The sequence below is a fragment of the Ursus arctos genome, unplaced genomic scaffold (genome assembly GCF_023065955.2).
Source record: "Ursus arctos isolate Adak ecotype North America unplaced genomic scaffold, UrsArc2.0 scaffold_26, whole genome shotgun sequence".
Taxonomy (NCBI): domain Eukaryota; kingdom Metazoa; phylum Chordata; class Mammalia; order Carnivora; family Ursidae; genus Ursus; species Ursus arctos.
In genome coordinates, this window is record NW_026622941.1 from 2,020,083 (window position 1) to 2,036,513 (window position 16,431).

Below are 16,431 nucleotides of genomic sequence, written 5' to 3' on the forward strand. Positions count from 1 at the left end.
GTTCAGGCGCATATCCTCACAACAGTGATCGAGCGTCATACTGAGCGTGACCTTTGGTTTCAGGCCTGCACGACTTGCTTCACCCAGATCTGACCCTGGCCAGTGACTGGTAAGTGGGAAAGTCGCTGTATGGGAGGTGTAGAGAATGGGAGGGAGAAAGGTGGAATTTTCTTGAGGTAACATTGACTCTCCTGGGCTGCAGGATCTACTGCATCACAGATATCGACCCCGACCACCGGAAGCTCAGCCAGCTGGAGGCCATGGTCCGCTTCCTGACAGGGGAAGACCCAGACCTACAGTGTAAGTGCCGGGCCTGCCCATGGAGGGCTTTTTCTTTTCTTTTCTTTTCTTTTCTTTTCTTTTCTTTTCTTTTCTTTTCTTTTCTCTTCTCTTCTCTCCTTTCCTTTCCTTTTTTCCAAAATTTGACTATACGTGAGTTTTAATATGCCACTTATCAAAAATAACATAAACAAATTTAAAGTGAAATCAGAAAAAAATACACTAACTTTGATGGGTAAGGTCTTGATGTGTTTTTTTTAAAGTGCTGAATTACTGACATTTTATTACATTATCATTATAACCTTTCTTATTCAAGCATAATTAATATACAGTGTTCTATTAGTTTCAAGTGTACAGTATAGTGATTCAGCAATTCTATTCATTACTCGGTGCTTATCACGATAAGTGCACTCTTAATCCCCATTACCTGTTTCCCTCATCCTCCCCTCTGCCTCCACTCTGGTAACCATCAGTTTGTTCTCTGTAGTTAAGAGTCTGTTTTTGTCTGTCTCTTTTTTCTTTGTTTGTTTGTTTCTTAAATTCCACATATGAGTGAAATCATATGGTGTTTGTCTTTCTCTGACTCAGTTATTTCACTTTGCATTATACTCTCCACATCCATTCATGTTGTTGCAAATGGCTGATCCACTGAGGAATTTACTTACTGCCAAGTAGCCTTATCCCTCAAACTTACCGATGGCTTAGGGAGAACAGAGAGATTTTCAAAGAAAAAGGCAGAACCAGCTTCACTATGGGACCAAGAAGTTGTCTGTGATCCTGGCATTGTGGCAGCATGAGTGTATCCCCCATCAGGGACTGGGATCACTTTGAGCCTCTTTCACCTGGGCACCATTAGGGCTCCGAGGAGACATACAGTGTAAGGGCATCAGCCTGCCCATAGATCTGTCCCTACCACCACCTAGGAGCAGGCCCCCAACCCGGTAGCTGATGCTCTGTACTCCAAAGTCCTCATCTCAGCAAAGGAGAGCATTCCGCCAGATGGTGTCTTGTAGCCTGTGGTCTGTGAGTGTTTGCCAGTGCCTGGTCCTCAGGCTAACCTTAAATTTCCCAGCACAGAAGCAACTGGTGAAATCACAGGGCCACACGCTTAGCAGGGTCCCTCTTCTTCCTCTTTGGAAGAGAAATGGGTCGTGCTGACACCTAAGTGTCACCCCCAAGGAAGACTTTGCCTCCATGCTGGCCCAACAGGGCACACATTGCACATTCATTCATTCCATCAGTAAATCTGTACTGAGTACCTACACTGTGTCAGGCCTGGGGTGGGCACTGAACCTATAGAGATTGTCCAAACAGGGGCACCTGGGTGGCGCAGTTGTTAAGCGTCTGCCTTCAGCTCAGGGCGTGATCCCGGCGTTATGGGATCGAGCCCCACATCAGGCTTCTCCGCTATGAGCCTGCTTCTTCTTCTCCCACTCCCCCTGCTTGTGTTCCCTCTCTCTCTGGCTGTCTCTGTCTCTGTTAAATAAATAAATAAAATCTTTAAAAAAAAAGAGAGATGGTCCAAACAGACGAGGCCCTTACTCTCAGAGAGCTTGTAATCTAGTGGAGAAACCACACAATGAAGAAGCAAGCATGTGTGTGTAGATGTAGGGTATTTCAAACTGTGGTAAGTGCCATGAGTAAGACGCTGTATGGGATCCTGTATAGTGCCTAATTCTGTCAGACGGTGTTACTTATGCTGAGGATGAAAAAGATCCACCTGAGTGCCTTCATGGGTACAGGATTTGCTTTGGGGGTGAAGAAAATGTGGACCTGGACACATCATTGTGAATGTACTCAATGCCACTGATCTGTATACTTTAAATTGGTTGATTTTGTTACGTAGATTTCACCTCAATAAAAGTAAATACTTTTTTTTTAAAGAGAGGAAAAGAACCACCCATGCAAAGAGTAGAGGGGAAGCATCCAGACCAAGGAACAGCATGCACAGAGGCTCTGAGGCAAATTTGAATTCACAGACCTGGCAAAAGGCCAGTGTGTTGGGAAGGTGATGATCAAGTTGCAGAGGGATGGCAGCAGAGAGAAGGTGGCGTGGGCTCAGGGCAAGGTCTGATGTCACTTAGGGGTTCTAATCTCACAGAGTCCCAGAACTAGGACGAGACTTAGAAATCACTTAGACCAACTCACATATTGTTTGGGATCGAATATGTGAAGGCTGAGAGAAGCAACATGACTTCCTCAAGCTCACATAGATAGTTTCACGAGTCCCAGACATGTGTTTCTGAGGCACATTCCATTCCCTACGTTCAGGGTTCCTCTCAAGGGCAGATGAGCTGTGTTCATCATCATGGAGGAAATAAGTGGTTTGGTCTTTTATTTTGCCCCCAGGCGACGAGGAGCTGGTGCGGGAGGTACTGCTTGATGCAGTGGTGACAGCCCCCATGGAGGCCTACTGGACAGAGCTGGCTCTCAACGCCTCTGAGTATGTCTGGGGCAGAGCTGAGGGTTCTGAAAGGGGAAGCAGCTCCAGCCGCCAGGATTCCCTTGGCTGAGTCAGGGTCCCTCCCACTACCTGGCTGGCAGCTCAGGAGAAAACCTGGTCCGAGATGTATGTGATGACAGTGGGAAGACGTTGGGGGAGTGAGAGCTACCTTCCCACGGCCCCGTAAAGCAGGGACTTGGCACAGCTTCCACACCCCACACATGCTGCCGCTCTCCCCTCTGGAAAAACACCAAGTGCAGGTTTCCTGGGCATAGGTCCAGATCCCCCACCCACACTGCAGTAGCCTCATTCCAAGAACTCCTCTCTGAGGTCGGGCTGTAGCTGTGTGAGCCCCTTCGCCAAGTGCCCTGATAAAAGTAGTTCAAGTAGATCAGGACCCAGTTTCCAGCAAGTAAGGTCAAGACAACTATGAAGTACAAGCTTGGCCTTGGTCTTTCCCAGTGACTTAAATTTCCTCACTCCCTTTGCTGACATTTACCTGGTGCTATCATATTTAGTGGACAGGTAGAAAGAAGAAATGAATGGCTTGTCCGTGTGTGTGTGTGTGTGTGTGTGTGTGTGTGTGGACACGCACATGCGTGTTGGGAGGGTGCAAGAAACTAATGAGGTCAAGAATGCAGTGGACTACACCTTGTTCCTGAATAGGAAGATTCAACATTAGCATCATGAAGATGTCAAACCTCCCCTAGACACTCAAGTTAATTAATGCGATCCTAATGAAAACAACAGAATTTTATATAAAACAATCACCTTTTTAAAAAAGCAAGATGCAGAACGCTGTGCACAGTGTGATATCGTTTCTATAAAAGGGAGGCAAAACATAGTATATCTGTACATGTGTGTACATAAAATATCTATGAAAGGCCAAATAGGAAAGAGTTCTCATTGGTTGCTTCTCATTAGAAAAATGGGTAACTGAAACAGGGAGGGAAGGGACACTTTTCACTGTATAACTTTTTGGTACAGTTTTGAACCATGTGAATGTATTATCTTTACAAAATTCAACAAAACTACAGAACAAAAAAAGAATAGAGCAGGCCAAGCGCTGTTCAGAGTACTTGGTGTATATTAATCTAGTGAGCCTCATAACCACCTTACAATATAGGTACTATCATTATCCCCATTTTGTGGATGAGGAAACCAAGGCAGAATGAGATAAGCAACTTGCCCAAGGTCATATGCCTCACAAGTGGCAAAGCTGGGGTCAAAACCGGGCAGCCTGGCTCTGAGGTCTAGGGGACTGGATCACTGATTTGGAGAGACGGGGCATGGTCTTCATCTTTCCAAATTCAGAGATTAGTCTGAGACATTTTTAGTGTTGAGAAACACTGAAGAAATATACTCTTAACCAAGGTGTATATTAGAAAAGAAGACCTGGAGAATTAATATAAAATGGCACAACAATAAAGCTAAGGGGAAAATCATATAATCACCCCCATAGATGCAGAAAAGACATTTGAACAAATATTACTATCCGTGTATGTTTTTAAAAACTAATCAATACAATTAATATTGACCGGGGCTCCTTGCTGGCTCAGTCAGTAGAGCACGAAACTCTTGATCTCAGGGTGAAGTTCAAGCCCCACGTTGGGTGTAGAGATTACTTAAAAATAAAAATCTTCCCCCGAAAATTGACCTAAGCCTGAAAGTCAACACATGAATGGGGCTAGAGGCTCTCTCAACTAAAGACAGGACTAAGGCAGGCATTTCCATATCCCTACTGCTATTTAACAAGGTTGGAAGGTATTAGTCAGTGGAGCCAGACAAGAGAATGCACCTAGAAGCAATGAGAAGTGGAAAGGGTGAAGTAAATTATCTCTGTTTAAGAAGGTGATAAGATTATATATCTGGAAGCCACAAAGGAATTTATAGGAAAGCTACTATAAACAAAAGTAGCAGGATATAACATGAATATTCAAAAATTAATATCCTTTATCTATGCAAACAAAAACTAGATAAAAAATATCATGTGAAAATGTTCAAGAGGGCAAAAAATAAAATGAAACAGCTAGGTACAAACAATAAGATATGTCCTAAAACTTACATAAGAAGAATTATAAAATACTCCCAGAAGACCCAAAATTGACTTGAACAAATGGGGAGATATCAGTATTTTGGGGTAGGAAGAATCAACATCACAAAGACACTAATCCTCTCTAAGTTAATTTATAAATTTAATGTAATCCCAATAAAAATGCCATCAGTATTTTTCTGGATCCAGATAAATGGATTATAAAGTTTATTTGGAAGAATATTCAAGAAATCCCTGAAAAAGAAAAGCAACAAAAGAAGTTTGGTCCTACCAACATATTAAAACATATAACAAAATCTCTATAATTTATAAAGTGTAGTATTGACACATAAATAAAAAGGCAGACCAAGGGGACAAAATAGAGAATCCAGAGATTCATTTAAATGCATGTGGAAAGACATCATGTCAGACCAGGGAAAATGGACTGTTTAATAACTGGTTTGAGAGCCATATGGAAAATGATAAAATTGTATTATTTCCTCACACCATACACCTGGATAAAGTCCAAATGACTCAGAGATTTAAATGTAAAAAAAATGAAACCATATAAGTTCTAAAAAAAACCAAAACAAAACAAAATAAACATGAGCCAATTGCTCTAAAATCTAGGAATTAGGAAACCTTTCCCAATGATGACTCAAAATTCAGAAGCAATGAGAGAATGACTGACAAACTTAACAGCATAAAAATGTTTATTTGGCAAAAATTAAAATATGAGCAAGGTGAAAACAGAAATGACAAACCAGAAAAATCTTTGGAACTTATATAACAACTATAAGCTTACTATCCTTACGTTGTATATTCATGACAAATGAAGAACTTCAAAAATAGAGAAGTAAAAAACGAACTACTCTACAGGAAAAAGTACCAAAAAATATGGACAGTTCAGAGAATACATACAAATAGTCCTTAAATATATGAAGAAATGGTCAGTCTAGCTCATAATAAAAGGAATGCAAATTAAAATTGTACCAAGATTATATTTGTCACTTATCAGATTCATAACCATCTAAATTTGTTGCCTTGCACAGCTGGCAAGGCTGTGGGGAATCAGGCTTGTGTATATTGTCAGTAGGTATACAAAATGTTTCAAAGGCTATGGAGAAGAATTTGATAATATCTAACAAATTACATATACATTTACACTCTAACTCAGCAGTGCCACTTCTAAGAATGTATCCCAAAGATATACTAGTAAAAATAGGAGAAGATATATACATGAGCTCTTTGTTACAGCTCCATTTGTAACAGTGAAGGACAGAAAATAACCTAAATCCATCAGTAGGAGCCTAGTTAAATAAATCATGGTAGATCCACATAATGGAATACTATGGAACCGTAAAAAATGAGAAATCTGCATTCTGCAAAGGAATGGTGCCACGAATGGAGAAAAATGTATATAATACCCCCACTATTTTTTTTAAAAAGAGGAGATGCAAATATATTGTCATAGTTTTTTACACATATGTAAACATAGATGCATGTATGTATATACATATGTGCACATATATTTTTTAATGGAAAAATAAACAAAAAAACAAAAATAGATTACTTTAGGCAGAGTGAAAGAACAAGGATGGAGACAGACAGGCTTATGAATATGCTTTATTTTGCATATCGGACTTTGGAACTAAGTAAATGCTTTATATCATTATAAGACAAAATTAGATTTTAAAAAATAAGCTCTGGGGTGCCTGGGTGGTGCAGTCATTAAGCGTCTGCCTTCGGCTCAGGGCGTGATCCCGGCATTCTGGGATCGAGCCCCACATCAGGCTCCTCCACTGGGAGCCTGCTTCTTCCTCTCCCACTCCCCCTGCTTGTGTTCTCTCTCTCGCTGGCTGTCTCTCTCTCTCTGTCAAATAAATAAAATCTAAAAAAAATAAAAAATAAATAAAATAAAATAAATAAGCTCCAAAAATTGAAAAGCAAATGAAACAAATAAACACATTTGTGTATCAAGTTCATGACATAACGTAGGTGAATTCTTTCAAGGGACTTGAAAACACAGAACCATAAACAATAAATAAATAAATAAATAAATAAATAAATAAATAAATAAAATCTTAAACTGTGTTCAATAACTACATTGCTAGAAACAGGGGCGCCTGGGTGGCTCAGTCATTAAGCATCTGCCTTCGGCTCAGGGCATGATCCCAGAGTCCTGGGATTGAGCCCCGCGTCAGGCTCCTCCACTGGGAGCCTGCTTCTTCCTCTCCCACTCCCCCTGCCTGTGTTCCCTCTCTCACTGGCTGTCTCTTTCTCTGTCAAATAAATAAATAAAATCTTTAAAAAAATAAATAAATAACTACATTGCTAGAAACAATACTGGCACTGCTATTCTCAAAGTATATAGATGGATAGAGCAAATAGTATTATGTTAATGTCATTAGGAACCAAGGTTTTCAGCAAAGAAAAGAGATGCAAATTTTTTTAATTAAAGATGTTAAGATGTACTGCTGAATATTAATTGGAAATATCAATGAACTCGTGATGTGTTTTCTCTGAAAGAAATAAAAAGGATATCCTGGCCCTGTCCACGGAAAAGACCAACCTCAATGAGCACCCCAGAGCACGACTGTGGACTTTCAATGTGCATATTAAGAAGTCCTCATTAAAATGAGTCACCAACCCTTGGAGAAATGTCTAATTTCAGGACAGGGGCAGGAAGTGTACAAAATGAGGCAGGAGCATCTTGCTATAGCCAAAAGGAGGAAGTTGCTAAAGACTATCATAGCATTGTGGCTGGGGGACGCCGGAACCAACCTGAAGTGGCTCTCACTGGTTAAAGTGGGACAATTAGAGCAGCGTAAGTAGTGACAACTACGATGGATTAAAACATAATATTAAATGTGTTTCAATCCTATGTTCATAAAGATACTGAGGAGGAAAAAAAAAAAACCTTTTTGGTCATCTTCCGAAGATGTTAGGAAACCAACTCATTATTCTAAAAACTGGTGACGAAGCAGAGATTCAATTGTTTATCCTGACCCCCCTGTACAAGTTGCATCTCAGGACAACCAACCATATTGATGAGAAGTTTATCTTATACAAGGATTTTAGGTACAAATAAAATAAGGAAGAAATCAAGGAATATCCCTATTTTGCAACCTCTCGTCAATCAGATAGTGTGTGCCTCTTGACCAAGAACACATCACCTATAATAACTCAAACCTATAATAATCAAGGCAGTAGGTCTAACTGCTAGTTTATAAGAAATACAGGGGACAAGAGAGCATGCTAATTAACACCACAACATTGTGATCAGCTAATGCAGAAACTCTACAGAACAAATGACCTACTTCAGCAAATAAATTGCAAGGAAAAAAGAAGGAAGGGAGAGAGGAGAGAGAAAGGTTGAAAGTGACTAAAGATGACTTCTAATAAGTGTGGGGTTCCTTCTGGGGATGATGAAAATGTTCTAAAATTGGTGATGGCCACACAACTCTGTGAATATACTAAAAACCATTTAATTGTACATTTTAAATGGATGAATTGTATGGCAAGTGGATTACAGTTCAATAAGTATAAATGTCTAGATCCAGATCTACATAGGAGAGAGAGAGAAAGAAAAGAGACATATGAACTTGTGGACCCTAGTCAGATTCTGATTCAAATAAGCTTTAAAAAAAGGGTTGTGGATTACTGAATTATCTGATGCTATTAAGGAATTGGGGGAGGGGGTTAGGTATGATAATGACACTAAGGATTTTTTTCATTCCTTATACTTTAATGATAGAAATTAAAATATTTACCAATGAAATGATATCTGAGATTTGCTTCAAAATAATCTAGTTGAGGGGCCAGGGGAGGCTGTAGATGAAACAAGATTGGCATGGGCTGGTAATCGTTGAAACTGACTGATGGGTACAGGAGTCTCATTAGACTAATCTCTACTACTTTTGAATAAAGAATTATATCAGAGGTGCCTGGGTGGTGCAGTTGGTTAAGCGTCCAACTCTTGGTTTTGGCTCAAGTCAAGATCTCAGGGTCGTGAGCTCTGGCTCTATGCTCACTGCAGAGTTTGCTTAAGACTCCCTCCCACTCATTCTCTCTCTCTCTCAGATAAATAAATAAATCTTTTTTTTAATTGCATCAGGAAGTTTTTTAAAGAAACAGTCACCCAGAAATTCTTGTTTCTACCACATCAGAGGGGGGCACGCAGACCCTGCCTGCATTTCCAGACCCTTTCCTCAGTGGTTTTCCAGACCGTAGATCAAGTGCTTTAATCCAGCTCCAGGTGCTATCAGTTGAATGTCGCAGGTACAGCCTTCTTCACAGAATCCCATTAGGGAAACCCCAATAGCCACACAGCTGAGCCTTGATTAAAAAAACAAAAACAAAACAAACAAACAAACAAAAACCTTCCCCTTGGCAATGGTTTGGGTATTGCCTACCTTGTACACTCACTAAAACCACTGATCTATGTACTGAGAGAAATTGGGTAATAACGTGTAGTAAATTGGGCTAGGGGCATGAATATTAATAAAGTTAGAAGTAATTAAATAAAAGCCATATATAACAAGCCCACAGCTGATGTCATATTCAAAAACAATGAAAAGCTAAAAGCTCTTCCTCTAAGATCAGGAGCAAAGTAAGGACGTCGGCTCTCATCGATGTTATTCCACATGGTAGTGGAAGTCCTAGCCACAGCAATTAAGCAAGAAAAAGAACAAAATGAAAAGGCAACCTACAGAATGGGAGAAAATATTTACAAATCATATCTGATAAGAGGTTACTATCCAAAATATGTTAAAACACACACACACACAACTCAATAACAACAAAACTATCTGATTTCTTTCAAAGGGCAGAGGAACTGAATAGACATTTTTCCAGAGGAAACCTATAAACGGCCAACAGTTGCACGAAAAAGTTCTCAACATCAGTAATCATCAGAGAAACGCAAATCAAAAACACAGTGAGGCATCACCTCACACGTTAGAATGTTATCCAAAAGACAAGAGACAACAAGTGCTGGTGAGGATGTGGAGAAAAGGGAAGCCTGTGCACTGTTGGTGGGAATGCGGATTGGTGCAGCCACTATGAACAGCAGTTTGGAGGTTCCTCAAAATTTCAAAATAGAACTACCATATGGTCCAATGATCTCGCTTCTGATTATTTATCCAAAGGAAATGAAACCATTATCTTGAAGAGCTATCTACACCCCCATGTTCATTGTAGCATGATTTACAATAGTCAAAATATGGAAACAACATGTCTTCAATGCATGAATAGACAAAGAAAGTGTGTTATATATGTATATGCAATGAAATATTATTCAGCCATGAGAAAGGAAATCCTGCCATTTGTGACCACCTCGATGAACCTGGAGGGCATTATGCTAAGAGAGACAAGCCAGACAGAGGCCGACAAATCCTACATGACGTCACTTACATGTAGAATCTATAAACGAGTAAAACAAAATCAAGTCAAAGTCACAGAAACAGAAAGAAGGAAAGTATTGCTGTGGCTGCTCGGGGAAGAGAGGTCAGCACACTCTCTCAGCCAGAAGAGGAAGAAGGCCTAAGGGTCTAATAACACATGGCGGTGGTGCTTGATAACACTGTATTATATAACTGAAATTAGCTGAGAATGTAACTTAAATATTCTCACCCACCAGAAAAAGATACATGCCTGGTATGATGGATGTGGTATTTAACCAGATGGGAGGAACCCTTTCACCATGTATACATAGATCAAATAACCATGATGACCACTTAAAAATCTTACAATTTTAAGTCTGTTTTATCTCAAAAAACCTGAAATGTTAAGAAAAAGCAGCGATAATTCCCACGCTGGTGCCATCGCCGTGGAAATGCAGCCCAAGACCATGAGAGAGAGTAGTCACACCCCAGCTAGCGGAGGGATTCTCTTTCTCCAGTCTCGTTGGCCAGGTTATAAAGTCCGCCAGGTCCGCATGGGTGGATGCAGACCATGTCTGCTCCTCCTTCTTTCCCATTTCAATAATAAATTAAACATGTAAAAAGGGTTTTAAAACTGTGACGTGTCCTGTGTCAGTCATAAGAAGTTCTTGTTCCTGAGGTTCCAAATCAACATCTCTTTTCCTGAATCCCTTCTGTCTTTCAGAGATAATTACTCCAAAACCTGACAAATTAGGAGTCAAAAAAAGAAAAAGAAAAAGGCAGAAAGGCAGAGGCCCAGAGGACCTTATTAACAAGGGAAGGTGCTGCCTAGGGCAGCCAGGTCTACCAGATGTAACAAACATGATGCCAGTGCATGTGTGTGCAACCCCTTGAGCAACTGGTCTGCCTGCCCCCTGACCCCCACCCCAGAAAGATCAAGCCAGGCACTAGGAGAGGCCTGCAGGTCTTCCCCGGGCTCCTGGTGCCCCCTTCCTAGACCTGTCGCTGCGGTGCCTGGTAATGACACTCGCTCTGTCTGCCTCACAGTGAGTCCGAGGAAATGGTGGACATGGCCTTCCTGGGCACCCGGGCCGGCCTCCTCAGAAGCACCTTGTTTGTGGGCTCCGAGAAGGTCTCTGACAAGTAAGTCATGCTGGGCACCCCAGGAGAGGGATCCCTCCTGGGTCTTCCTGTGGCATGTGGACAGGCAGACTCTCAGAGGCCAGGAGTGCATGGAGGGAGGAAGGGTTGTGGTTTGCAGATTGGGAGAGTCAGAAAAGTAACCCTCAACCAGGCTTAGATGCATCCTGGAGGTGTCCCCGGGAGAGGAGGGAGAGTGGCCCAGTCAGGCAAGAGTGTGGCTGGGACACTAACCTTGGAAGGGTTAATCACTTCCACAAAAGGAAACCCAGAAGTTGTTTTCCCCCTGGGACCAGTCCCTATGTGAAAAGTTAAATCATTTGGCTGTGTCCCCTCCTTTGATGACAACTTACACATCCCCTAAGCCAGCAATTCTCAGTTGGGGGTGATTTTCCCCCATCCCCACCCCAGGGACATTGGTCAATGTGTACAGATATTTTTAGTTGTCACAGCTAGAGGATGGGGGAAAGGCTAGTGGGCAGAGTCCAGGGATGGTGTTAACACCCTCACAACCGTTGTCTGCCCAAAATGTCAATAGTGCTGAAGGTGAGAGACCCTGCTCCCAGCGAAGCCTGGATGCTGGGAGACCAACTTGCCAGGGTATTCCCCTACCAAGGATACAAAGGAAGGATGGGAGCCAGAGAAGCAGGCTGGCTGGGGGTTGGGAGAGCAGAGCCACCTACCGCTCGCAGACCACAAAAACCATGAGACTCAAACAGGCAGAGGCCAGCAGGCACTGGAGGAGAACAGCCGAGGGTCACCCCATGGTCCTTGCATCCCACCCGCTCACTGCTCCTCTCACTGAATCCAAACACACGCAGCCACGGAGCGCCATCTATGAGCTTCTTCCAGAACTCTGACAGATCCACCCTTGCTAGAAAGCTGAGGTTTTCTAGGAGAACAAAACAAGTTGCTTTTCTCTCTCCCCACGTCCCCTCCCTCCCAGAGAGGTGAACGGAGGAGAGCCCTCCACCTCGCTAACCCTTTCCATGGTCTAGTTAGACACAGCAAATGACTCAATGGACCAAATCTGGTGGGCAAACTGTAGATTCACCCAAAGGCCTTGAACAGTGTGGGGAACTGACCTCCCCACACTCACTACCCCTCCAGCTGGCCACCCAATTGTACCTCCTCATCCCCTTAAACTTCCGCCCCCACTCAGAAAATCGCATACCCATGTCATTGTCTGGCCAAAGTTGGACAGGGTGAACCACACCTGGCAGTATGAAGGGGGTAAAGCATCCCCGGTAGTTCCCTGCACCCTCTCAGAAAGGCTTCTAGGAAATGGAAGAGGGAAATCTCAGTACAGAGAGACCCTCCTAGGTTACGAAGGCAGCCACCACAAATGTTGCGAGCACCGCGCAATTCCAAAGGGCTCCCTTCACCAAGACTGTGACATGACTGGAGAGCTCAGGAACTGTGCAACAAGGCAGGTAGCTTCTGAAATATGTAAGCCAACCTCTCTTAAAATCAAACTTCAATTATCCACCTTGTGGGTTATCCACAGTGTCTTTTTTTAATCCACAAACCAGCTTCTCCCTGCCTCCCACTCTGCTTCTGGACCAACACTCCCTTCTGCTGGCTGCTGTGTGTTCAGGGAATGCAAAACCATAATTAGCAAGGTAAAGCTGCTCAAGAAAAAGATAACTCCTAATGCATTCTAAACCCTAGAGGCAATGACTTTTGAAGTAACCATTTTGGGGGAATTTATGCCCTTCTATTCGTGCAGTGATAGAATTCACTATGCAATTTCCCCATTCAGACATGCCAATTAGCCAGACAAAAAGAAATTAGGGTATATCCAAAAGAAATAAACCCTGCAGGCAAAGGAGTTTTCATTTAACAAAAAAAAAGTCTCCTTTCACAATACAGGCTCTCTACCTCTTCTAGCTACTAGTGTACCATCAGGTGCAACAGCATTTGATTCTGGAAAAGGCAGGAATTGCTGGGGAACGTTGTCTGGGGTAAAATCAGTCTAGGGACTAATATTTTATACCTGCAACTCTACCAAAACAGAGATGAATCTCTCTTCTTGGCCCAGCCAAGATAACCTTGTGTGAAAAAAAGAGAAAAGGATAAACATGTTCCCAGATTTGGGAGGAGGTACCAAATCTTTCTCTTTGCAGAAAGTTCCTGACTCCTGAGGATGAGGCCAGTGTGTTCACCATGGACCACTTCCCTCTGTGGTACCGCCAGGCTGCTGAGCAGCCTGCTGGCAGCTTTGTCTTCAATCTCCGATCAGCAGAAGGACCAGGTAATGCGTACCCCTGTGTTCCTGGGGCCAAGCTGGACCAGGGCGTGACTCTTCCTGCTGCTCTTGGTGGGAAACAGGAGCAGATGGGGAACAGAATGTCCACACCTCTGGGTTCCCTTCCAACCTTCCCTCCTGACACACGTTAGCACCTTGAGAAAGTTCACTCATGCCTTACCACGCTATTGATCTCTACCCTGAATATAGGACAGCTCATTTTATCCCCCAGCCAGCAGCCCAAATTAAAAACCCAGCATGGCACAAAGGAAAAAGATTTGACCCAAAAGTCAAGAAGAGCTGGATTCTAGCCCAAATTCCAAATAGAAACATATTGGAAGAGTTGTTCTTTAAGATTCTTATGTTTCTAAACATCTGAGTATCTTTGAAAATTTCTTAAACTCCCCAGATGAAAGTAACAGACTTTATTCCATCAGGGGACTACTACACTTATCAGGTTCACTGCCCCATCGCACTTCTTCCCAGAGAAAGCAGCCTGGTCCCCACTCCCTTAGGGTCTCCCGGGAGCTGCAACACTGACCTCCCTGTCTGCTGCTCAGGACCTCCCAGTAATAACAGGGCACCTCCTGGCTGGCAGGCCACAGGGGGCTCAAGGGGTAAGGAAGCAGGACAGCCAAGATTGGCCCTATGGACCAAACCACCAAATCCCTACTAGCCCAAGGCCCAGGGAGGGTTTCAGAGCTGCTGGCACCCAACTCCCAACCTCCAGCCCCCACTCTGAAAAATAGCCCCCAAAAAGAAAAAGTAAGTGACTTTAACAGAGCACCAAGAAGACTGCGAAATGTTTAGAAGAGAAAGGGACTTTGGAGGATGCGTAGCTTCATCCTCTTAATTTACACGTGAAGAGACTGCGGCCCAGAGAGGTTGGGGGCCTCATCCAGGGGCCCAAGAGTCTGCAGCAGAGCAGGCCCTCCACCAGGTCACCTGCGAGGGAAACTGACCCCAGCACAGTGGAGCAAAAGGGCTTAGGGATATCTGTGTCCAGGTCAGAGTGAACAGAGATGGTGGAGAGGAAGAGGGAGAGAAGGAGGAGAAGGAGGCGTGGGGAAGACAGGAAGGAGGAGGAAGGAGAGAAGGAGGAAGAGTGGGGGCAGGGGGAAGAAGGAGGAGAAGGAGGAGAGCGGAGCAAGTGGAGAACTCCGGCTGGAAGTCTACCTGGAATGGAGAGTTGTACTTCCCCTTTGAGATGCCCTTCCACCAAAACCATCGTCCAGCTTCCTGATGGAGAAGGTACCCTGAGCTGACAGCTGGGGAGATTCAGGCTCCCACGGGCTTCTCCTGGGGTTGCAGGCAGCAAGGAGGAGGTCCCCCTCTATGCCCTCTTGACACCTTCTTCACCTTGTGCCTAAGCCCACCTCTCCATCTTATGCCTATTCCCCCCACTGAATGCATTGCTAATATGCTTTACAAAACATTCCAGAGCCTATAACTATTTTATCTGCACAACCCTGTAAGTGTTGCTATTACTTCTCTTCTTACACAGGAAAAATCTGAGGCTCAGAGAGGTTCTGTGACTTGCCCAGTATCACACAGCTAGGGAGCCACAGAGCCAGGCCAAACCCACGTTCTGCCCACCAAAGCCCAGGCTCTTTTCCTGCCCTAAATGTAAGGCAGGAAGGAGAAGAGGAAGTGGGTGCTGTTATTCCCAGTGAAAGCCTACAAGGGAGGCTCACAAAGCCAAGGTGAGGGTCTCCTCCCCACATTGCCCCCCAGAGCCAGAAAGAGGCAGCTCTTTCTTCCTGTCACCTTCTAGAGCAGCATCAAGGGCCCGCCCAGGAGGGGGTCCCACCCACAGGGTCTTGGGGAGGTTCTCTGGGGTGAAGCCCTGGCCCCTGCCCCCAGCCCATGACAGGGCTCCCTCCTACCTGCATTGTCACTGGGCTCATGCCTGAAGGCTGCCGGGGTTGCTTTTTGTGGCGGGGAGGTAGGAGGGCGGTGGGTGGGGAACTAAGCCGCAAGGAGAAGAGAGGGAGGCTGGCAACCCGAAAGGGGGGACAGTTGAGTAAGGAGGCAGGAGCCTGCTCTCTTTTCACACCCTCGCTGCTGCTTTAGCTCCTGCGTGTGCCTGGAGACACGTGGGCACCTCTGCACACCCCCATTCTCCCCCAAGGAAGAAAACAACAACAGCTTCATTTTAAGGGGGGGGGGGCGGGTATCCCAAGAGGCAGAGGAACCGCCTCCAGGGTGAACAGAGCCTTCCCTCTGCCTCTCCAGGCAGACTCTCTTGCCCTTTGCCTGGGGCCCTGGTGGGCTGAGTTCTGCCCAGGTGGACTGCCTTTTACAACCAGTGCCTGAGAGACCTGCCAGCACAGAGCAGAGTCTCGCCAATGCCCCGGTGTCTCAGGCTTGTCCCTCCTGCTTCCAGACTTTTCTAGAAGTAAGGTGAGGAAGCTGACTTCTGTGTTTATTGTGGTTTTATCACGGCAAATTCCTAGAATCAAGGACAATGCTACATATTGGAAGCTTCTAGAATCAGAGTGATTTTGAATTTCTATGAGATATTAGATTGTAGCAAGGTATGATGGATGATCTTAGCAAAATAGACACGAGAAAGGATAATTAAGTTCCATGACAATGGACAATCTCCACATAAGCTTCTCATGACCTATTTGTTTCAAGCAACATTTGATATAAAGACCTTCTCAGAATATAGCACTTGATAAAAATTTTGCCCCTTTCTTAGGAATTTTAGTAATGGAACTTGGCTGTAGACAAGAGTACTTTGAAAAGAGGACGCCTGGGTGGCTCAGTCGATGAAGCATCTGCCTTCGGCTCAGGTCATGATGCCAGGGTCCTGGGATCCAGCCCCATATAGGGCTCCCTGCTCAGCTCCCTCTTCCCCGCCCCCCACTTGTGCCACCCCCCCCACTGTCTCTCAAATAAA

At 44.1% G+C, this 16,431-nt stretch overlaps 1 protein-coding gene across 1 annotated transcript in view; it reads left to right on the plus strand.

Moving 5' to 3' along the window:
* The window catches only part of CACNA2D4 (calcium voltage-gated channel auxiliary subunit alpha2delta 4), a 109,480-nt gene that overhangs the window by 48,940 nt on the left and 44,109 nt on the right, over positions 1-16,431 (plus strand). Inside the window, exons 21-25 of the mRNA XM_026502817.4 lie at positions 64-109; positions 203-300; positions 2,629-2,722; positions 11,186-11,281; positions 13,405-13,532. Of these exons, the coding sequence (XP_026358602.2) occupies positions 64-109; positions 203-300; positions 2,629-2,722; positions 11,186-11,281; positions 13,405-13,532 (462 nt within the window). The remainder of the gene's footprint in view (positions 1-63; positions 110-202; positions 301-2,628; positions 2,723-11,185; positions 11,282-13,404; positions 13,533-16,431) is intronic.